Source organism: Branchiostoma lanceolatum, chromosome 13 (genome assembly GCF_035083965.1).
Source record: "Branchiostoma lanceolatum isolate klBraLanc5 chromosome 13, klBraLanc5.hap2, whole genome shotgun sequence".
NCBI classification, from domain to species: domain Eukaryota; kingdom Metazoa; phylum Chordata; class Leptocardii; order Amphioxiformes; family Branchiostomatidae; genus Branchiostoma; species Branchiostoma lanceolatum.
This window is the reverse complement of record NC_089734.1, coordinates 451,723-475,825: the sequence shown is the minus strand read 5'-3', so window position 1 is coordinate 475,825 and position 24,103 is coordinate 451,723. Positions and strand designations below refer to the sequence as shown.

General features: G+C 41.9%; 1 protein-coding gene across 2 annotated transcripts in view; it reads left to right on the top strand.

The window, feature by feature from the left end:
• Nucleotides 1–24,103, top strand: part of LOC136447185 (transformation/transcription domain-associated protein-like) — a 261,663-nt gene that overhangs the window by 23,009 nt on the left and 214,551 nt on the right. For both annotated transcript variants that reach the window (XM_066445885.1, XM_066445884.1), the window contains exon 11: nt 23,990–24,090. In XM_066445885.1, the coding sequence (XP_066301982.1) occupies nt 23,990–24,090 (101 nt within the window). The remainder of the gene's footprint in view (nt 1–23,989; nt 24,091–24,103) is intronic.

Below are 24,103 nucleotides of genomic sequence, written 5' to 3'. Positions count from 1 at the left end.
GAGTCTGGTCTGATCTGTCTCAGATGTTTGCACAGGGGAGGAACGTAAGGCCACACCAATTTAATTTCTTGGATAACTGATTTTTATTTTTCGAGAAAAAAAATTTTGACAAAAAAAATCATTAAAACAGAAGGCTGAGCCAGCCTTCTGTTTTCATGATTGTTTTTTTCTAAAAAAAAATTTTTTTGGAAAATAAAAATCCGTTTACCAAGAAATTAAATTGGTGTGGCCTAAGTAAGTTTGCTGAGGAGGCCTGACTGTCTACATACATCAGAACTGTCAACGGCAGTTTGTCATTTCTCTTCTCATCCACTGGATATTTGTGTACTGAGGGACCAGGATTTTATCAACCTTAATGTAGCAACAACAATCCCCCCTTGAGCTTGGTCTATTACCTGTTTCCTGAAAGTGAAGGTGCTGTATGGCAGTGCAGTTTATCCGTTTTCCTCACAACTCTCAAGGGTTGTGTCTTAATGCCCGGATTGCTGCAAACTTCCTTTGAGCCCATTTCCTTGATTCTGACCTAAAAAAGTAATTTCTCTTTCTATCGTACTGGGACCTGTCCTCATCAGTTGAACCCCATATTCTGTTGATTGTTGTTGAATAAAGACATGCCTAGTGATATTTCTTCATGAAGTATTTTGATCAGGCTCTGTATTTTAGCTAATCTTATCCACAAATGTTTTGCCGAAGGGTAGCCAAACACCTGCTGTATGGCACTGCAGTGTATCTATTTACTCCACTATGCTCCAGGGCTGTGTCTTAATGCCTGGAGTGCTTGGAGTCCTTTGAGCCCGTTTCTTTGATACTGACATAAAAAAGGTAATTTCCCTTCCTATCCTTTTGGGACCTGTCCTCATCAGTCGAACCCCATCTTCTATTGAATCTTGTTGAATAAAAAAACATTCCTAGTAATGAGGACAATTTTATCCAGTTGCTTGAGGGACTATTTTTGGTGTATCTTATTACCTGCATGTATCAACTTATTCCAAGTTATATTTCTTCATGAACTGTTATGACCAGGACCGTTTTGTTAGCTAATTTTGTCCACAGATGTTTTGCCAAAGGGCAGGCATAGACCCTGCTGATCCATTAGTGATGAAACGTCCCTGCTGCGGGTCAAGTTAGATGTATTATCTACTCCATCAATCTGGCCAGTAGGGACAGTCAGGACATCCAGTCCTTAAAGGTCAGGTCAAAGGGCACTGCCTCATTCCTGAAGGTCATGTCAAAGGTCATCACGGCAATCTTGGCAGGGTGCCACAGGTCGTGATCTGTGGGGACCCTCCCGTTTTTCTCTCTATCTCTGATGTGGGTTACATGAACTAGTTATCTGTAAATGTCTCTCAGGCTTGTACCCTGCTGTAAACCTTTTTAATGTTAGTCTCAAGCTTTGAGTTTGAACCATCTGCACATATCATCATTTGAAAGCCTTCTTTTAGCATTTCACTTCTTAAAGGAATAATTTCTTGCGTTTAGATGTTTCAAAATCCTGTTTATAGCATGGCTAGTTGTACACCGTAGGAACAGTGCCTGTATGTTCTTGGCAAAAGCTGTTAAGACCTTTTCGGGCACTCCAGATTCATCAATCTTCTTAAAGATGCTGGCACATCCTTATCTCACCTCTTTCATGCAGCCTGACTCTACTCTGACCATGATCACCTGGCCTTGCTTGTCAGGATGAATGACACTTAATATCCTTCAAGTATAACATTGATACCTGCTGCCAGCCTTTTACACCTTTTGCCACCCCCTGTCCCTGAACCATAACAGCTTTCTACATATCAGCCTCTTTTATGAAAACACCCGTTATTTTTAGACTCCCTGTAGCCTGGTACCCTGGCCTTGCTTGTCAAGATGAATGACACTTAATATCCTTTAACAGTCATGTTGACACCAGAATCGACTCTTCCTGTCATCTGCCTGTCAGACCTTCCACCTCCAGTCCCTGAACCTTAACAGCTTCGTACATATCAGCCCGTTTTATCAAAACACCAGCCATTTGTATACTCCCAGTAGCCTGATCTTGCTTGTCAAGATGAATGACACTTAATATCCTTTAACAGTCATGTTGACACCAGAATCTACTCTTCTGGCATCTGCCTGTCTGATCTTCCACCTCCTGTCCCTGAACCACAACAGCTTTCTACATCTCAGCTCCTTTCATCACAACACCAGCCATGTTTAGACCCCCAGCAGCCTGACTCGACCCCCTGAAACCCAGACAATGCTTCATGTCAGGATAAATAACAGTATCCTTTAACAGTCATGTTGACACCAAGATCCACCATTCCTGGCATCTGCCTGTCAGACCTTCCACCCCCTGTCCCTGAACCTGACAGCTTTCTACATATCAACACTCTTTTCATCTTGAGTATCTGAGCGAAAGAGACAATCTGTTTTTGCTTATTTCCAATATACATGTATCACAGCATCAGCTGACATTTCGTTAGTTACAATGTATTAGGTTCTCTCAACTACCAGCACTTTCTTATCATCTGCTGTGAATGTCTTAAACCACAAGGTTCCTTCTTATCTCTTACGAGATCTTGATGGTGGTGTACTTTCCTATATATTCATTTCATTGATGAATCTTCAGGTTGGTCCCTTCAGTTGACTGGGTAACTGATTTCCATGGGAGCCCCACGAGTCTGACTGTTCTTATCTGTTCATCTAACTCTTGTGGACATCCTGACATTCATTTTGCGACTTGTTCTTGCCTCTTGTCAGCAAGGATGACAGTTAATGCTCCTCACCTGTTATCTCTGCAACCTTTGCACACCTGTTCCCACCTGCCGTCCCCCAGGTGTGACATCCCTCTCTGTCAGCATGTAACCTGATATCCCTCGGCTCCCCCGTCAGCATGTAACATGATATCATCGGCCGCTTTCCCACCTGTAGTTGATAGCTGGTATTTCAGGAGTTGTCGCGACATTTTTAGCTGCCAGTTTTCTTTAGCCTCGTCCCTTAACCACATTATGTATGGTCTGTCCTCCTGTAAATTTGCTACAAAACCAAGTTCGCTACATTGTCACACCTTATGACTTAAGTAATGACAATTAATTATTTGATAGCATCTTTTGTATCAGTAGGTTTTTAAACATATACCAGCTACAATTTCAATGATTCTTTTTCAAGTACATTATTACTTCGGCTACAGAAAGTCTTGTAGGGCTTCTGGTACTACCGCTCAAAACACTAGTCCTGTCAATGGTGCTGAATCCATGTTATATACAATGTAACCTGTAACTTCTCAAACAATATGAGCCCTGTCCCTGGTGCTGAATCCAGTGTGCTTCTGTACATGCTAAGTACAACGGAAATTTACAACTTTCTGCAAACTCAGGGAAAGCAAAACTGGTGACTATGCGCTAAATGATCTATGAAGAAATCTCTGCCATTGATATGGTGAAGATTTTATGTCTTTAAGAAAGAAGAAGTCGTAAGAACAAAAGAACTCCTTGAAGTAGTGAAGATCGACCCTCCCATTGATTTTGGTGCTTCAGTTCAGGACAACAATCACAGAGGCTATTTATTAGCTATAAAACCCGGGGAGAGCTGATTGCTTCTGTCTGTGGGGGATTTAAGTGCAGAACTATTGGAGGATAAGTTGTACAGGTTATTTGCGAGGTAAGAAGTGATTGGAGGGTAAGTTGTACAGGACAGTTTATTTGTGAGATAAGAATTAAGACCAGTCAGGGCAGGTTTTTAAGGAGAGGAGGCAGTTCTGGTGGAGATGGAAGAATATTTACTACATCATTCTGTTTTCACAAAATGTTGGGAGATTCTGATGATGCTTGGAAGTGGAAAGGGCGAGTGAGAAAAGTTGTGATTGGATTTCACTAGTTTGTTGCAAACAAAGATGGACCAACAGTATGTCTCAAACTGTTGCCTTTCTTAACTGTCATTTTAATGATCAGGAAGTGAGTGATTAAAATTTACCCACCTGGCAGCTTTTCTTCAAATTGAAGATAGATGTGTCTTAGTAGGGCATCTTTGTAACTTTGAGTTGCTTGCTGTTTTCTACTTAATTGATCTTCTAGTGTATTTCCTTCAGCATTGACAAACTACCTGTAGAAGTGCTGTTGTGATTCCTGTCCTACGTTTTCTGTGGTTCCTCGAGTCTTCATTGTCCCATTTTCTGGTCCAGTCAAAATTGATTTCCAATCCTTTCAAACTTCACATTCGACCAATGTTACATTGCTAGTAATTTCAGCTGTTCTGTTTTCTTTCTACTCGCACCTTTTCTTTGGTTTGTATAAGGTCTCCAGTGTCCCATTATCTGGTCCAGTCTAAATCGATTAATTTTTCAATCCTTTCAAACTTCACATTCTACTTGGTAAAATTTGTTGATGTTACGTTGTTTGCAGTTTTGTTGCCATTCTATTCATGTTCTGTGGTTTCTAAATTTTTCTTGACAAGTCCAAATTGATTTCCAATCCTTTCAAACTTCACATTCTACTTTATAGGAGACTGATGTTGAATTGTTTGCAGTTCAACTGTTCTGTTTCCTTTCCATTCACATGTTTCTTGTGGTTTGTAATATAAGGTCCCCAGTGTCCCATTTTCTGGTCCAGTCGAAATTTATTTCTGATCCTTTTAAACTTCACATTCTATATTCTACTTTATTATTAGCTGACGTTACGTTACGTTGCTTGCTTTGTTTAACTGTTTTGTTCCCTTCCACACCTTTCTTGTGGTTTGTCTAGTCCCCAGTGTCCCATTTTCTGGTCCAGCCCAAATTGATTTCTGATCCCGGCTTGCTGCTGTTCCTGCAGCCACCCCCTGTCCGATGGTTGTTAGTCCCGAGTCTGGAGGTCAGGGTTAGGGGAAATGGGGGCTTACGCAGAATTGGATTTTGCCAAGCCAATCTGGACCACTTATAGATCTGTCTGCGGAGGTGGGTGGGAGGCGTGAAGGGTGGTTGGGTGGAACTGACTCGTTTGTTCAGATCTTCAATGAATTTGTTGGAATAACCACACGAAAAGAGAAAGAACTCACGCTCATGAAAAATGAAAACTTTTTTCGCACACCCTCTGTGTGAACATAACTTCACACCAGATTACAGTGTTTCCTGGAGTTGTAGAAAAGTATTAATGCCCAGATTAAGTTGCGGTTGCCGGGTGTCGGCTTTCAAGTTGCGGAGCTGATGACTAATGGTGTAATTTGAGAAGGATTTACTCCTCAGATGAGACACTCTCCGCATGCCCTTCTGAAGGTCAAGGCAGCCATTAGTATCGGATTACAGCCCACAGGCGCTTAAATAGCAATGATCTTCACTAATACGGTCTGCACAGCTGTCAATCATGGCATCACATGACCTGTGTGCCCTCTCATTGGTCACTTCATATGATGCCTGAGATTGTCACTGACAAGCGACATTCTTTAAGTCTTAATTTTTTTATCAGTTGGTTTTGCAACAGAAAAAAAAAAAAAATTGTTTGACCTGAGACAAAAATGGAGCTTGCCCCTGCAGTCACCCATAACCATTTACTTGTAGAAAAACTACAATCTACAATATTGACTTGTATCTGCCAGATCTTTTGCAGTCACAAAAGGAGCCTGTGGCCACAGCCATCTACAATCATGTAGGCCATGTTGATTTGATTATATGGATCACATCTTCTGGAAACCCCAAAACTGATGCGAAGGTACAAATGAAAAAAATGTTTAAAAAAAAAAAAGTTGCTTTCATTATGAGATCTATGTGGTCACGAAGGGTGAGCAAATGATTTAACATACAGATAATACCAAATAATAGATTCTTCATTTTTGGTCTTTCAAATCTTCTTCTTTGAGTTTGGCATTCTGGACATTAGTATCCGTTTTCCGAATTATCTTTTTGCAATTTACAGCATATATTTGTTCATTTTGTAGTTGCTTTGCAGGGTTTACACTTATAATGGAAGAAAACTTTTTGTTCATTGGAAACGGATGAAAATTGATGTGCGCGCGGATGTCATCCATTACAACAACGTACAAGAAGAAAAGTTTTAGCTGCAATCTACAAAAATCATTTGATTCATTGACTTGCTACCAGATGTTGAGCACTCTAATTTTATAGACCTTTTACTGTTTTGTACAGTATTTTGAAAGACTAGATAGTCTTAGAGTATGTTCATCTAAGAATCACAGAACTAAATCTGTGGAGTTTATGAACTTAGCAGGTTGAGAGAAGCTCCATCCATCTTGATTTAAGGCTGGACATGTGAAGCTTACAGGATCAGGTCGGGAGGGGGGCATTTAGGTACCGATTTCTGCTCAGGGCTTCTTGCAGCAGCTGCAGTTCACGTCCAGCTGATAGGTGGGGCTGCTGCACACTGGACGAGGTCCTGACAAACTTGTTTTGTAACCTGCTGTTTGGCCCTCTTGGATGTCTTCTAGGTGTTGACACTAGAAAATGGGAAATTCGTTTTGAAAATGGTGCTTATTTGATGCAATATTTTGATTCTAAGTAAGAAATGGAAGAAGAAATTGATACGAGGAAGATTTCACCCCCAACATTCATGAGTTGTTCCTATTGAGGCATTGGATTCTAATTTTATCAGCGTTTGAGTGATACTTATTTCAAAGAATAACAAACATTTATTGGGTCTGATCAAGGTAATAAGTTCTGATTCAGCAGTGTTTGCATGAAACTTTTCCAAGAGAAATCACCAACTTTTTCACTAAACGTTTGTCCTGTCATCAAATGGTCGAAGCCTGCTGCAAACAAAAGTTAACATATTAACCTTCTCCCTGCTGCCTGACCCCTTAACTAATGCAAATTTGGTGTCAAAATGCTACCTTAGCATGCTGAAGGTTAATAGATAACTTTATTGCGCAACAATTGTACAAGGTACAAAGTACGGCTGGTACATAACTACAGTTCTACATGTGTCTAATGGCTAATCTACCTAATACAAGTGTGTATGATATGGGTTTAGAATGGTTATAGATCATACCCACAGAACAAGTGAGACCCTACTGAAGGCCACACGTTGGTGGTCCGTCCAGAAGCACCGTGCGTTTCAGTAATGGGGTCAGGGTGCGATGGACCGGAGGTGGACCGGAGCAATCCGGATGCTGAGTGAAACGGATGGTTGTCAGTTTTAATAGCAGACAGTGGTCTTCATTCATCAGTAGCATTCCTGTGATAACTTACAGAAGAAATGTCACAAAATAATTTTCTCAACGAAAAGGTAGATTTATAACACACTGATCATAGTCTGTCTAACTGGAAGATGCCATGGTTTTGTAACAGGATCAGATGTTGATTTAGCAGTGCATTTCTGATGCTGAGTGAAACAGATGGTTGTCAGTTTTAGTAGTGACTGTAGTCGTGGGCAATGGCTCTGATCTCGGCAGCATTCCTGTGATTATTTACTAAAATAATATGTCACCTCCATAACAAAAAGGTATAGACTTAGAACACGTTGATCATAGTCCAGTAGTCTGTCTAGCTGAAATGTGCCATACTTTTCAGTAATAGGGTGAGATGTTAATGTAGCAGTGCATTTTTGGTGCTGAGTGAAATAAATTGATGTCAAGACGGTTTTACAGTGGACAGTGGTCAGGAAATAGTTCTGATTTCAGCAGCATTCGTACATGTTCTGTTTGTATAATGATTGCAAACGAAATACGTCCTCTCTACAACAGTAAGTTAGAACACACCGGTCACAGATGGCACATTGGAGGTCTGTCTGGCTGGAAGATGCTATGGTTTTGTAATGGGTTGAGATGTTGATGTAGCAGTGCATTTCTGGCGCTGAATGAAACAGATGGATGTCAGTTCAACTGAGGACAATGGTTGTGGGAATGGCTTTCATATCCCCTCTACAACAGTAAGTTAGAACACGTAGGTGGCCTGTCTAGCTGGAAGATGCCATGGTTTTGTAATGGGTTGAGATGTTGATGTAGCAGTGCATTTCTGGCGCTGAGTGAAACAGATGATGTCAGTTCAACTAAGGACAATGATTGTGGGAATGGCTTTCATTTCTGCATCATTCCAGAAACTACTTTAAAAAACCCAACTATATCCCCTCTACAACAGTAAGTTAGAACACGTAGGTGGCCTGTCTAGCTAGAGTAGAAGATGCCATGGTTTTGTAATGGGTTGAGATGTTGATTTACCAGTGCATTTCTGGCGCTGAGTGAAACAGATGGATGTCAGTTCAAATGGTTGTGGGAAATAGCTTCCATCAGTGACCTGAAGTGACCCCGACTGCACGGCCGGGTCTTTCGCAAACCGTAACAAACGACGAGCGTCGGGAAAATTGAGGTCATGACGGACGAACCTTAAGCGGTAGAATTTATATGTCCGTCTGAAACAGTTCAGGGACTTGATTTAGTGATTCTTGTCTATGAATGAAAAAAAAAAGTTGAAGGAGAACCTTTTTTACTGGTTGTTTCGCAAACCTTAATAAACGAGAAGTGTCAGTGGAATTGAGGTCAGGACAGCCGAACCATACTTGGTAGAATTTATATGTCAGACTGACAATTTCACTGATTCTTGTCTAAGAAATAGTTACCAGGAGCTGTCCTTTTGCAAACTGTAACAAATGACAGGTGTCGGCGAAATGGAGGTCACAACGATGGAACCTTAAGTGGTAGAATTCATAAGACAGTCTGGGACAATGTAAGACTCCATTCACAGACTCCTCTTGTCTAACTTAAAAGAAGTTAAGAAGCACCTTTTTCTTTAATTCAGCTCAGTCTTTTGCAAACTGTAAGAGATGACGAGTGTCAGAGAAATTGAGGTCATGACGGCTGAACCTTAAATGGTAGTGTTTGTATGTTAGACTGGATTCACTGATTCTTCGTGTCTATAGTGGAAACTGGGAAAGTTGAGAAACAACCTTAGATTTGTGTCTGTTACTGACAGATGGGCTTAGTTTTCTACAAACATAGGTTCTTGCTTGCTTATGTGGAGTCCTGAACAAAGGTTCACAAAAGGAAAGTCACCGTGAATTCTGTGCCAAACCTGGCATGTTGGAGGTCCACTCAAAAAGGTAACAAACGACAAGTGTCAGGAAAATTTAGGTCATGATGTTCAAACATTAAGTGGTGGAATTTATCTGTCAGGCTGTGTCGGTTTGGGGAGTGGATTCACTGATTCTTCTTGTCAACTTGAAAAGAGTTTGAAGAAACTTTTTCTTTGATACATGAATTGGTCTTTGGAAACTTTTAAATTAACAAAATGTCCCTGGTACTGACTGACACAGCAGCAAAAGTACTATCCCTGTCCTTGGTGCTGAATGATAAACCAACAAGACTATTGGCCCTAACCCTGGTGCTAAATTACATAGCAACAAGACTGGTGCCCCGGTCCCTGGTGCAGAATTAACTGTCAGTAGAATTGAGGATAAACTTGAACATTGTGTCTGTTATTGTCAGTTGGGCATAGTTTTCTACAAACAAAGGTTCACAAAAGGAAAGCCAGCATAAATGCTATGCCAAACCTGGCATGTTGGTGGCCCAGATGCTCTGAAGGTAACAAACGACAAGTGTCAGGAACATTCAGGTCACGACATCCAAACATGAAGTGGTGGAATTTATCTGTCAGGCTGTGTCGGTTAAGGACTCGATTCACTGATTCTTCTTGTCAAGTTGAACAGAGTTTGAAGAAACGACCTTTTTCTTTGATACAGAATATGGTCTTTTGGAAACTGTAACAAATGACATCTGTTGGAAGAATTTAGACCAAACTTTAAGTGCTAGAATTTATATTTCAGGACCTGATTCACCCTTCCTGGAAAAAAAGCTAGAAAATTAATTTTCTGAAGAAGATTGTGTAGTTTTGTGTCTGCTGTTGTCAAAGGAGCATAGTTGACTACACACATATATTTTCACAATAAAAGCCACTGTGAATACATTTGTACTATGCCAAAATATGCTGGTTACATCATGGTCCAGCTACTTTAGATGATAATAAATGACAACTGTCTGTGAAATTGAGGGCATAGCTTTAGAACAGTAATGGAATTCGTGTATGTCAGTCTGTGATAGTTGGAGGACTGAATTCAGTGATTCTTCTTGTCACCAGTTTTTATAGTCGGTGACGAATAGTCCGAGCACCGGTGTTAGAAATAGAGTGTAATTCAAACCCACTTTATGCCACGCAAGATTCATGTCCAAGGTTTCCCCGGCACCTTTCTGATGAAATCTCGGTGCTTAATCCGCTTCAAGCAGCCTCGGAGCAGGTTTTACTGCTCATTTCTGGTCATGACTTTGATACAGATCGCTCGGTGGCTTGTTGTTATCTTTTTCAGTCCTTCTCTACTGCCACAGCTCGTATCTATAGACCCAGTACATCAGAATTTTAACAAGAGAACAAGTTTTTACAATCTTTGCTAGAACATTTCCCTGTCACACATTTTGGATATAGTTTCAGTTCTTCTCTACTGCCACAGCTCAAATCTATATACCCAATACATCAGACTTCTAACTCAAGAACAAATTTTTACAATCCTTGTTAGAACATTTCTCTGTCACACGGGTTGGATATAGTTTCAATCATTCTCTACTGTCTCAGCTGAAATCTTCAGACCCATACATAAAAAATTTCAACAGTTGAGCAAGTTTTTATAATCTTTGTTAGATCATTTCCCATTCACATGGATGGATATGTCTTCCAGTTATATAGTTCGATAAATTGTGCAGCTACACATTATCTGGAACCTTTGCGTTAAATCTGTGAGTTTGTCAGGACTTTTGTTGAAGAATGATGTCGTAAAGTTAGTTCTGATGAAGGTAAAAAGATGGAAGTTGTTGATATCCAGCCCTGGAGGAAGGTTGACTTGTGTGCATGACTCGAGTTGGATGATAACTTGTCCTACACAGTATCAGATGCTGGTACCTCTATGTTACAATGACTGTAGATCTCTGAGTGAGTCAGGATTTCGTTGAAGAATGATGTTGTAAACTCCGTCCTGTACATGTATGTAGATAATCTTATGTACACTACTTGTAGATGGGAGTTGTTGATAGCTGGTACCTCTATATTACATCTGTAAGTGAGTCAGGACTTTGTTGAAGAATGATGTCGTAAAGTCAGTCCTGACGAAGGTGCAATGATTGAAATTGTTGATATCTGGTTCCACTATGTTGATCTGTGAGTGAGTTCGTCAGGACTTTGTTGAAGAATGATGCTGTAAACCCAGTCCTGTGTGCAGATATGGTGAGTCATGAAGATGAGAGCTGTTGATATCCAGCCCTGGAGGCAGGCTGTAATGAGGGTTGACTTGTGTGCATGCCTCAAGTTGGACGATAACTTGTTCTGTACAATATCTGGTTCCTCTATGTTACAAAGTAGATCTGTGGGTGTGTCAGGACTTGAAGAATGATGTTGTAAACCCAGTCCTGTGTGTAGATATGTCCAGTCCTGTAGATGGGAGTTGTTGATATCTGGTACCTGTATGTTACATCTGTGGGTGTGTCAGGACTTGAAGAATGATGTTGTAAATGCAGACTCTTGTGTGCAGATATGTCCAGTCATGTAGATGAGAGTTGTTGATATCCAGCCCTGAAGGAAGGCTGTAATGAGGTTTGACTTGTGTACATGACTCAACTTGGACGATAACTTGTTCTGCACAGTATCTGCTTCCTTGTAACATTACAATATAGATCTTTGAGTGTGTCAGGTCTTGAAGAATGATGTTGTAAACCCAGTCCTGTGTGTAGATATGTCCAGTCCTCTAGATGGGAGTTGTTGATATCTGGTACCTGTATGTTACAATATAGATCTGTGGGTGTGTCAGGACTTAGTTGAAGAATGATGTTGTAAACCCAGTCCTGTGTGTAGATATGTCCAGTCATGTAGATGGGAGTTGTTGATATCCGTACCTCGGGGATCGGTACATGTGATAAGGGTCGGTTAGGAGCAGGAACAGGAGATATGCTGTAATGAGTCGGCACGGCCTGACCCTCACACCGACCTCTCAGTTCTGTTTTATGTGGGTAGATCCGAGTTGAGTGCTGCAGTGCAAAGAACTGCTGTGTATGGTAGGATATAAAACACCCAAACTTCTTTACACAGCTTTTTGCATGGCTGTGTGTAAATGCATGTGAAGTTGCCTAGTCAGATCTGATCTTGGTCTCATTCCAAGACTGAGGTGAAGACTGTGATATGTGAAACTTAGTCCGAGTCTGGCAGTGCTTAGTGGGGTCGTGTGGCGTGACGGCAGGGTTTTCTGCCCAGAACTCAAGGGTCCGGGTTCGAATCCCCTGACGCCCTGATCTTGTGCCCTTGGGAAAAAGGCACTTAACACAATTTTCCCCACTCCACCCAAGTGTAAAAATCCGGTACATTATGTGTGTGGGTCACGACATCAGCAATAGCTGCCTGTGTCCCACGTGTATTGCACCGTTGCAATTCTAATAAAATACAAAAAACAACAAAAATAGTGCTGACTGATTGAGCTGTCATTTTCTTCTTGTGATTGATATGTTAGACCTCCTTACCCAAAGTCTTCAGGAGTCTCAATCTTAAGGAAAATTACAACCTTGGACCACCTTACATAAAATCTTGAGGAGGTCTTGAATGATACTTACGATGTGAGAACTCCTTACACAAAGTCTTCAGGAGTCTTATAGGAAAAATTACAACCTTGGACCTCCTTACACAAAGTCTTGAAGATGTCCTGAATGATAATTAAGATGTGAGAACTCCTTACACAAAGTCTTCAGGAGTCTTAAAGGAAAAGTTACAACCTTGGACCACCCCACAAAGTCTTGAAGATGTCCTGAATGATAATTGCGATGTGAGACCTCCTTACACAAAGTCTTCAGGAGTCTTAAAGGAAAAGTTACAACCTTGGACCACCCCACAAAGTCTTGAAGATGTCCTTAATGATAATTGCAATGTGAGACCTCCTTACCCAAAGTCTTCAGTAAGTCTTGAAGGTAAATTAGGACGTTGGACCTGCGTAGATTGGCCTGTCAGATATGATCTCGTCTCAGATCCGCGGCGTTTATTTAACTTTATTGCCTGCAAAACCACAGCAGTGGACTGAGACCAGATGTAAGGTGAGGTTTTCCCTTGATTTGTGCGAGTCTTTGAAGGAAAAACTGCACAGAGGGAATAAAACATGGAGGGTTCAAGCCAGGATAGAACAGGACTAAAGGATCTCCTGGTTTCTACATACATAAATCTTTAGTTAGCTCTACTCATTCAGATGCCAGTGTCAAACACAGTGGAAATTCTGAATAGGGACTGGGCCATCGTAGTTTATTTTGACCTCATTTTTAGGAAACTGTTTGTAGGATGGCATTAGGTATTTCTGTAGAAGCCTCATTTATATTTATTGACAGCTCGCTTCACAATTTTGCGATGTCATATTGGTAGGTTTTTTTCCAAGCTTTTGAGAACTGCTAGAAGTTCTGAACACCGGATATTTGGAGTTTCTTATTACACAACCAGGTAATCTCACCTGCTGATGTTTCGGTGTCTGTCAGACACCTTCTTCAGAGCTTCTGACTGGAGTACTGCTTCTCACGGCTATAAGTAGCCGATGTAGGTGGCGCTTTTGCGGCGAGAACGTAATCCCAAATATGGCTGAGCTTGTTCTCGCCGCAAAAGCGCCACCTACAGCTACTTATAGCGGTGAGAAGCAGTACTCCAGTCAGAAGGTCTGAAGAAGGTGTCTGACAGACACCGAAACGTCAGCAGGTGAGATAACCTGGTTGTGTAATAAGAAACTTCAAATATCCTATGTTCTACCAACCTGATGAAATTATTTTCAGAAGTTCTGAACACCTGAAAGTACTGTTGGCTATTCCACACCTTGTCAAACACATGTAACCAGGCTGTGGCAGCATTTGTTCTGCTCTTGTCTGATTATCCAACACCATACACCACAGAAGTAGCACATCCTTGCATCGGAACAGCCAATTTAAACTCAGGGTTTCCAGCATTTGTTCTGGTGTTGTCTGATGATCCAAACATCATATACCATGGAAGTAACGCATCCTTGGTGTTGTGATGATCCGAACACCATACAACACGGAAGTATCACATCCTTGGTGATCTCAGCCTTTTCTAATGGTCCATACTAGGAAATAACTCACGCTTGCCAGTTATGATCTTTTGAGATGATCCGGGCTGAAAAATAAATCATCCTAAGAAGCCACAACCTTTTGAGCTGATCCATTCTAAAGATAAATCGTCCTTAGTAATAAGTATGATCTTTTGAGATGATCCGTACATCTACCACAGTTTCCATGGCAACCCCACGCCCCCAGTAATCCCCTGCAAGATGTAGAGCCAGGCTTCAAAGTTTTCAACGTTTCTTCTGGACTTGCGTTATTATTCATAATTTTTGTGCCACAGTTGTACTAAGAAATCACACAGCCTTTGTGACCTTGGCATTGGAAATGATCTGTAGCTCTCGCTCTGTAGAAATAGTGTAAGACTTAGTTCATTTGATTTAGTGGGGACTTAGATTCACAGTAGATGGGAAGCGGAGGTTTGGACATGATCTATGAGGTGTGCAGCATCCCCAGTAATCTCGCTGACCCCAGCCTGCCGCGCCGATATCGCTGAGGTCTGTAAATCCGCCGTGAAGAATCGGGGAGAACCACCGCTGATCCGCAGCAGCAAAGACTTCCCATCCTTCCTAACCTTCCCGATCGCGCTGACAAACAAACTAACGGGGGAAGCGCGATCAAAACGGCCGATTTAATGTCGTACAAGGCCGGAACTAAATGTCAGCATCAGCGTTGAGCTCAGCAAAATCTGAGGCGTAAAACCCGGAACGAAACCATTAATTCTAATGGTACGAATCCGTCGATGTTTGTCACCTTTTTGTTACATTATCTCTACATCCAGTTGAAGTAATATTGATGTCTGTGCCCTGCTTAAACATCTATGGATGAGAACCGTTACTTTTGACTGAAACACAGTTGATCCATAGAAGCCATGACTTCCTATCGCTTCTAACCTTTCCTGATTGCACCATCAAATAAACTAACAGCGAAATCGTGACCCACAAACATTCTGCAAGGCCGAAACTAAATGTCAACATCGGCTTTGGATTGAAGCGTAAAACCCGGAACAAAACCATCCATTCTGGTGGTGCGAATCCGTCGATGTTCACTGTTGTTTTGCCACCTTTACGTTCTTCTACATTCAGTTGACTTTTGTAAAAATTGATGTCTGTGTGCTGCTTAAACACCCATGGATTACTTTTGACTGAAACACAGTTGATCCATAGAAGCGATGACTTCCTATCGCTTCTAACCTTTCCTGATCGCACCATCAAATAAACTAACAGCAAAATCGTGACCCACAAACATTCTGCAAGGCTGAAACTACATTGTAGATGTCAACACCAGCATTGAACTGAAGTGTAAAACCCGGAACGAAACCATTCATCCTGGTGGTGCGAATCTGTCGATGTTCCATGTCGTTTTGCTACCTTTACGTTCTTCTACATTGAGTTGACTTTTGTAAGAATTGATCCCTTGCGTCTGGTTAAACGTCTGTGGAGAAACGAAAGGACGGAAAAAGTCAATCGTCACGGAGAGGAAAAACTAGGGATGATGAATTGTTCTGTGCCACTTTTGTTTTTACACGACGTCAATCAGGCAGTGGCTTGGAAGGAATATGTACCAGAGGCCAGAACTAGTAATGCCTTACAACCAAACCATGGCTTGTCTGTATGTGTGTGTGTGTGTGTGTGTGTGTGCGAGTGCGTGCGTGTGCATATGTGTGTGTGTGTGTGTGTGTGTGCGTGTGTGCGTGCGTGTGTGTGTGTGTGTGTGTGTGTGTGTGAGCGTGTGTGCGTGTGTGTGTGTGTGTGTGTGTGTGCGCGCGCGTGTGTGTGCATACGTGTGTGTGTGTGTGTGTGTGTGTGCGAGTGCGTGTGCATATGTGTGTGTGTGTGTGTGTGTGTGTGAATGTCTGTGTGTGTTTGTGTGTTACTGCGATTCCAACACAGACAATTGCCATACATCCTTTCCTATATTGCGGCTATTTTTGTCCGTGGAACTTTGGCTGAAAGGGTTGCAGAACAGTCTGAGTAAGGGGGCGAAGTCTGCCATCTCTGTTTTTATCTGCCGTGACACTTTCTGTCGGCAAAGTGCGCTAACCTTTCCTACATGTAGAAGTGCTTGGATTGATGTGGAGCCTTTTTGGCACTACTGTCCTCACTATCCAGGTCAACGGCTCGTGGATATCGGCAGAAGTCCTCGTCTGACCTACTGCTACAAAAATACTGTAAATGCAGTTATAGAATTAGGTTTCAGTGTTCTCGCCAGAATTTTTTCACAGCATAGGGGTCAGGTACAGAAGGCCAACTTCACGCGGCGCAAGCTACGAAGAAATTACCACAGAGTAGGGTGTCCTGCTTGTTCCCCCGGAAAAGTTTTGAATTCATAACCCAATGAGACACTATTTCCTGCATTTTGAGGGATAAATTTTGTGAAGTAAAGTTTTTCCTCTGTTACAGCCTCATTCTTAAGCCAAATATGAACTTTTTATAAGATTTATGAAGGGTCACAAGGTTCTTTCCAGAAAGAAACACCCCTATGCTGGTTGAAACACAGCATAGGGGTCCAGATCACAGCATAGGGGGTCCAAATCACAGCATAGGGGGCCACTATGCTGAAAAGGCCTGGCGAGAACACTGGGTTTGCATGGTTTTGATTTTGCTGTAGGGTGTGTTTGCAGTGGTATTAAGTTCGCGTTTGAAACAATAGTAGCGCTACTCGTAGGTGGGCAAAAAGTTTTACAGTGTTTTTAAGTTTGCGCTGAAGAGTTCACAGCGAAAACTGTCAACATAAAACCACCACGAACATTTCTGCATTTACAGTAGTCTCTTAAAACACCGAGAGAGTGTGAGAGCTTGGATGGTCGCTTGTTGCATATTGGCATCTGACCCACTATTACAAAAATAGTCTCTTTAAACCCTGAGGATGGGATGTAAGTGCGCTAAAGGAGTCCCTGTGAGAGTGTGAGAGCCTGCATGGTCGCTGGAGTGTCTTGTTTGTGCGGATCTGCCTCCGTTAGAGCGAGGGGGAGGCAGGAGGCAGGCCCTACAGGCCCCGATGTTGTGCTCTCAGGAAAGTCGCTTTACATGTAGATCTATTTTCTCACTTAACTCGGGTGAAAATGACTAATATCTAGCTTTGGCTAGCAATGTCCTCTCAGATAGGATGTGAAGCCGATCTTACTCAGCTTGTACTTACTGTACAAAATTGGCGGTTTATCCGTTGTGCGAAACAAAAAAGTGTTGTTTTTTAAAGTTTTTTTTTAACCTTTGTTTATTCATGTCTTGATAAGCTCAAATCCGCACGCACGTCGCTTTTCATTGAGGTCATGAGGGAAGAGGTAAGGGTCAGATACAATATAGCAGAGATACACAGTCATTTGAGTCCCAATGACTCTATCAACATAATATCATTTAATTTACATATTATCAATGGAGACTTGTGTGTTATTCACTAGTAGATGTGCTAAGGTAATACTAATAGCGTACAGTTTTGTGTTGCTCTGGGATGGAGAAAAGAAATCAGAGAAGAAAGGGTTAAAAGGTGGTAGGAAGAGGATTTCTTCTGGTTGGTCAACTTTTGTGGCCAGACCTGAAAACAGAATGCACAATCTCGGACTCTCCTTTTCCGCTCCCCTATGTTTTATGTCGACCTTCGTAGTTCAGGAATGACAGAGAGGTTCACAAATGAGTGGTCCTCGCTTGAGTTTTGGAGAGATGCAGAAGTCATTCTTGTACGTGACCATTTTGAGACAAACTCCTCGAGAGTATCAGTGGTAGTCTCCTGGAGTCAATCATTCATTCACTCGCTCGCTCAATCAACGAATGCTGGCCTTAGTCCGGCCTGCTTGAGTTATGAGAGAGCAGCAAATGTCATAGCCATACGTGACAATTTTGAGACAAACTCATGCAGTGCATTAGTGGTGGACTGAAGGGTACATGTATGTGTAGAAGGGTTTTTCCTCCCTGAAGTCAATCAATTATTCACTCGTTCACTGTCAGTGGTACAGCAGTTGTCATATTTAGATTCAGGGTACATATTCCAGCCTTGGACCAGACTATGTGAGTGATGGGAGAGTTACAGAAGTCATAGCCGTACGTGACAATTTCAGTAGAACTCCTCGAGTGCTTTAGTAGGGAGCTGACAAGCTTGTGTGTAGGGGATTGTGCAGTGGTATTTGCCCTCTCTGGGGTCAAACAATCATTGACAATCATTCACTCACTTGCTCATCCAACAAGTCTAGTTATGAATATCATGATACAATCATCACAATAATCTTCAGGGAACATATGATAGGCTTGGACCAGCCTACTGGAGTTGCAAATAAATGAGGGAGCTTCAGAAGCCATCGATATACAACAGTGACAAGTGACTGTGACTTTCATGCTCAACTCCTGAGTGCATTAGGGGGGAACTGCCAAACATGTGCAGTGGGGTTTGTTCTCTCTAGGGTCAATCATTCAATCACTCAATCATTCACTCGGTCTCTCCATCACCCAGCTCCAGTTGTGACAGTCATGTGCAGGCACCGCTCCTGGATAATGAGATAAGGCCTTGCACAGGTGATGAGGGAAGCTCCTGGACTCACCTTGGTGCAGCCTCACTGTTGAGCACACTGTTCCAATTAGTTGTTGGGAGAGCCCAGTTCAATCCTGGGACAGGACATCTCGGTTGGGGCTGTTCCCGTTATTCGGAACCAGCAATTCCTTACACATGTTTCCCACGTATATTGTATTGTCACAAACCTGATGAATTTACAATAATGTTGAATTGAGTTTAGATCCGGTGTAAAGGATGGTGCCCATCTCCGTTTCCATGGTCCTTGGGCCACACAGGCCAGTACAGCAGGGTGCTACCTTCTCATAAAGCCACACCAATTTAATTTCTTGGTTAATGGATTTTTATTTTCCAAAAAAAAAAGAAATTTAGAAAAAAAAATCATGAAACAGAAGGCTGGCCCGGCCTTCTGCTTTCATGATTTTTTTTTTCTAAAATTTTTTTTTTTTTTTCTAAAATTAAAATCCGTTAACCAAGAAATTAAATTGGTGTGGCCTAAGTGCTGAGTGCTATTAGTAGTCAAAGCAGTTGTACCATTTTTCAAGTCTTACATCTTTATGTATGACCCGGTTTGAACCCACAACCTTCCGAATGCAAGATGAACACTCGATCCCCTAGGCAGAAGAAAACGTGTGACAAAATCTAAAAAGACTGTTAAAAATTGGTATGTTTGAACTGTGTAGCTTCAAGGAGAAATGATAAAATCTACCTAATTTTTCACCAGAATTTCCAACCTCCCCACATCCAAAGTAGACGATTCATTAAGCCAGACACTAATGAATCATGCTTTGTACTCAGGAGCTCCTGGGTTTTCCTCAGCGCTAATTGTATTTTCCTAATAACTTCCTGGCATGCTTGCGCACACGGGACGGATCTGTTATGTCAGACATGACGTGTGGGCTGTCACTATCCTACAGGGTCTGCTGAGTTAAACAGGCTAGGTGGCTGTGATATCATTACACAAGAGATCAAAATATAAATTTGTAGTGAAAATTGAAAAGGAAATTGATTAAAACATTTTCATTCTAAATGGCCTTCAACCAGAATATCATGACACAGGAGCCAAAAGTCACAAAATAATCATACATTAAGAACAAAAATATCACACAAATATTAAACAAACTTAGATTTATTATACATTCAAATTTCAGGTATTGGCTACAATTCAGCAGAAGTTCAAAACACGCATTTTTGGCTAGAAAATAGCACAAAAAGCTCTGAAAAGTAATCAAAGGTTTGCATCAGAAACCTCTGCATGCAGAAAGCGCATATGAGGCAGATATGTCCTATCAGATGTGACATGTGGCCCCCGTCAGTAACATGCGTCGTTCTGCTCAAATAAAACCACTATTAATCCATCACAACAGTCATTAGGATCTCACCGGGATTCCCTCGGATAATTACAGCATTTGTCATGATTTGTGCAAAGAGTTATTAATTCAGATGCTGAGTTGATGGTGTGTAACGTGCTGCTGGGCGGGGGTTAGGGATCTCGCTGCTATGGATCACAAGGTTGGGGGTTCAAACCCCAGTCTTCCTCTCAGACTTAGCACTGTTCTGGTAGTGGATACTTGAATTATAACTGTTGTTTTGGAGGTTTTTTTTTGTCCTGTGCTTTTAGGTAGCCGATACTTAATAAACATTTTAACATTCTCCCTGTTGCCTAACCCCATATAAGTAATACAGATATTGTGGTCAAAAGCAACTTCTTCAGGGATTACAATGTAGATTAAAAACTTCCCTCGCACTTAGCAAAAAAAGAACCAAGAAAAGAAACTGTCATGGCCCAATGTGTTTTGCAGAGTTTTCCACATGAGGAGCTGCCTCAAGGACAGCTAGCTCTGTTCAGAAAAACAAACTGAAATCTTTTCTGGCATCTTAAGAAAGATGCTGCACTTCCTGGAGGCACCTTAACTGATGTCTTTACTCCCAACCCTGATCTAATCTTCCCCCGATTGTCCCATGTTAAGAGGAGACAAATGTTTCAGGGGTTGGTGGAAAGAGTGGCCCAGCGTTAATTTTCTCCACAAAGACCTCAGCCTTGTCTTGTCTAGTTCTCAAAAACGAATGAAACCTTATCCGACGTCTTCGAGAAGACGCTGCACTTCCTAACTGATGTTGTTACTCGCTACCCTGATCCAATCTTCCTCTTGGTTATCCCATGTAAAGAAGAGACAAATACAACGTATGGCAGGATTTGGTCTTAAGAGCTCTCCAGTGTGTTCTAAAGTATTTCTCCTGAAAACATTCAGAGAAACAATGTTGATGGAATTTGTATTGCTAGCCTTGACTTGTCTCATTCAGAAAAACAAATGACATGTTTTGACATCTTGAGAAAGATGCTGCCTTTCCTGTAGGCACCTTGATCTTAAGACTTATCTTGTGTGTTCTGATGTATTTCTCCTGAAAACACTCAGAGAAACAACGTTGATCTAATTTGTATTGCTAGCCTTGACTTGTCTCGTTCAGAAAAACAAATGACATGTTTCGACATCTTGAGAAAGATGCTGCCTTTCCCGTAGGCACCTTCACTTACGCCATTACTTTGACCCTGATCTAATCTCCTCTTGATTGTCCCATGTAAATAGAAGACTTAATGTTTCATACTATGAGGTTGTTGGAAAGAGTGGCCTAGCGTTAATTTTTAAAAAACCTTAACCTTGCCTTGTCTAGTTCACAAAAACAAATGAAACCTTTTCCGACGTCTTACAAAAGATGTTGCACTTCCTAACTGATGCTGTTACTCGCTACCCTGATCCAATCCTCCTCTTGATTGTCCCATGTGAAAAGGAGACAAAGGTTTCAGGGGTTGGTGGAAAGAGTGGCCCAGTGTTAATTTTCTCCAGAAAAACCTTAGCCTCGCCTTGTCTAGTTCACAAAAACAAATGAAACCATTTCCGACGTCTTACAAAAGATGCTGCACTTCCTAACTGATGCTGTTACTCCTGACCTGATCCAATCTTCCTCTTGATTGTCCCATGTATAGAGGAGACAAATACAACGTATGGCAGGAGTTGGTCTTAAGAGCTCTTCAGTGTGTTCTGATGTATTTCTCCTGAAAACATTCAGAGAAACAACGTTGATGGAATTTGTATTGCTAGCCTTGACTTGTCTCGTTCAGAAAAACAAATGACATGTTTTGACATCTTGAGAAAGATGCTGCCTTTCCTGTACGCACCTTGATCTTTAGACTTATCTTGTGTGTTCTAAAGTATTTCTCCTGAAAACATTCAGAGAAACAACGTTGATGGAATTTGTATTGCAAGCCTTGACTTGTCTCATTCAGAAAAACAAATGACATGTTTTGACATCTTGAGAAAGATGCTGCCTTTCCCGTAGGCATCTTCACTTATGTCATTCCTTCGTCCGTGATCCAATCTTCCTCTTGATTGTCCCATGTAAATAGAAGACAAATCTGGCAACCAGCAAGCCTGATGTTTCTCCTGATGGTATCAAACACAGCAGAGGGGAAGAGAAATGGTTTTGTTTTCTCCCAAGGAGCTGTGATGGAATCACAGCCTGGGGCGGCACTATTAGGGCACGGAAATGCGATTAGTCGGGACTTGGGTGTAAAAGGAATGTGCTGAACAGGAAGATCGACATGAAAACAGAGGGTTGGAAATACTTTTTTTTGGTTACTTGCAAAATTGCAAGTTGGCAAAAATTTGACTTGCAATCTGAAAAATGTCTCACCAAAGTACAAACTTTCCTCTGAGATTCTGTTTTCATATTGATTATCCAATCTAGCATTTTTTCAAAATTCCGTTAACCAAGAAATTGAATTGATGTGGCCTTAACTTCCTCAGGGCAATACCGAAACACTGTTGTTTCCTGGTACACAGTTTCAGGGAGTAAATGTAGTCTGAATCATTTTCCTCCCAGCCCTCTAGTACTGCCTCTTTATTGTTCTCTTGCAAAAGTTTTTAAGTGTCTGTGAACCAAGGAAGTGGATTGGAATGGCCTACATGAAGAGGAATGGTGTTGTTTGCTGGCAAGGAGCGGTAATAAAATTAAATTCTGCGGGAGAGCTATTAATAGATGTCGCCGCCAAGAATATGGCAAGCGTAACGAACAACAAAAGAGTTGTAAATTCTCATTACGAGGAGAGTTAAACGAGGAGGGGGAGAAATTTCCGCGCTCCAAGCAGACCCCAGGGTGTTGTTTTCTTCCTGATGAGTGAGTTTTATTGCTGGAAGTTCAGTCAGAAGTTAAGCTGAAGAAAAATCCGTCTTAAAGATATAGTTGCACTCACTCACTCATCCTTGAGAAGTTTTTGAGCTACTTTATGACACTTTATAGCCGTGGGGAGTTTTGGGTACCCCGTATATCTCTCACCGGGATATGAAACTGTCACTGTTTGTCTCCAGGCTCGTTAATTGCGCGGTAGATTGCCCTCTGTACAGGCATATTAAAGGCTATAGAAAATCCATTCTCTGCAGTATGAGTTGATCGATTGAGGTGTGTCAGTGTGGGGAGAGTGAAGGGAATGGAAGAAAAGAGGAACCTGCTTTGTCGCTTTTAGTGGGCTGAACTTAATTTCTGAATTTGCAAATGTCTCACCTGTGGTTTACCTGTGATAATGTCTCACCTGTGGTTACCTGTGATAATGTCTCACCTGTGGGTTACCTGTGATAATGTCTCACCTGTGGGTTACCTGTGATAATGTCTCACCTGTGGGTTACCTGTGATAATGTCTCACCTGTGGGTTACCTGTGATAATGTCTCACCTGTGGGTTACCTGTGATAATGTCTCACCTGTGGGTTACCTGTGATAATGTCTCACCTGTGATTTACCTGGACCAGACGGTGTCTAGACGGCTACGTTTAACTGTGATTAGTGCGCCAGACGGGCCGGGGGTGGAACTTCTTGTAATGTGCCACAATGTCTTGGACTCCATCTTAATTCAGAGCTTCTTCTGTGTCGCTACAGTTTGATAGATCTCAAGTTCCTGGAGGCAGTTTCTGTATGTCTTTAAGGTGGCTGACTTAATGTGTTGCCTAGGTTTCAGTGGGAATGAATGAATGGGAAAATGAATGAATGGAGGAAGGAAGGAAGGATGGATGAATGGATGGATAGGCCAATGAATGAATGAATTGATGGATGGATGGACGGATGGATGGATGGATAGGCCAATGAATGAATGAATTGATGGATGGATGGATGGATGGACGGATGGATGGGCCTATGAATGGATGGAGGGAGGGATGGATGGAGGGAGGGAGGGAGGGAGGGAGGGAGGGAGGGAGGGAGGGAGGGAGGGAGGGAGGGAGGGATGGAGGGAGGGAGGGAGGGATGGATGGCCAGTGAATGAATGCACAATTATTAAATGAATGAAGGAATGAATGAATGAAGGAATGAGCAAACGAAGAAATGAAAACCAAGGGAAAAATTATTGAATAGAGTCTAAGGCCTGTAGCCTGTTTTGTTAATTTGTTTATTTACCTGTTTGTTTGTTCCCTGCAGGGCCTTGAGGTGATCGAGTCCACGAATCTTAAGTACTTCACCAAGGAGATGACAGCGGAGTTCTACGCTCTCAAGGGCATGTTCCTGGCACAGATCAACAAGTGAGTCTTGGGT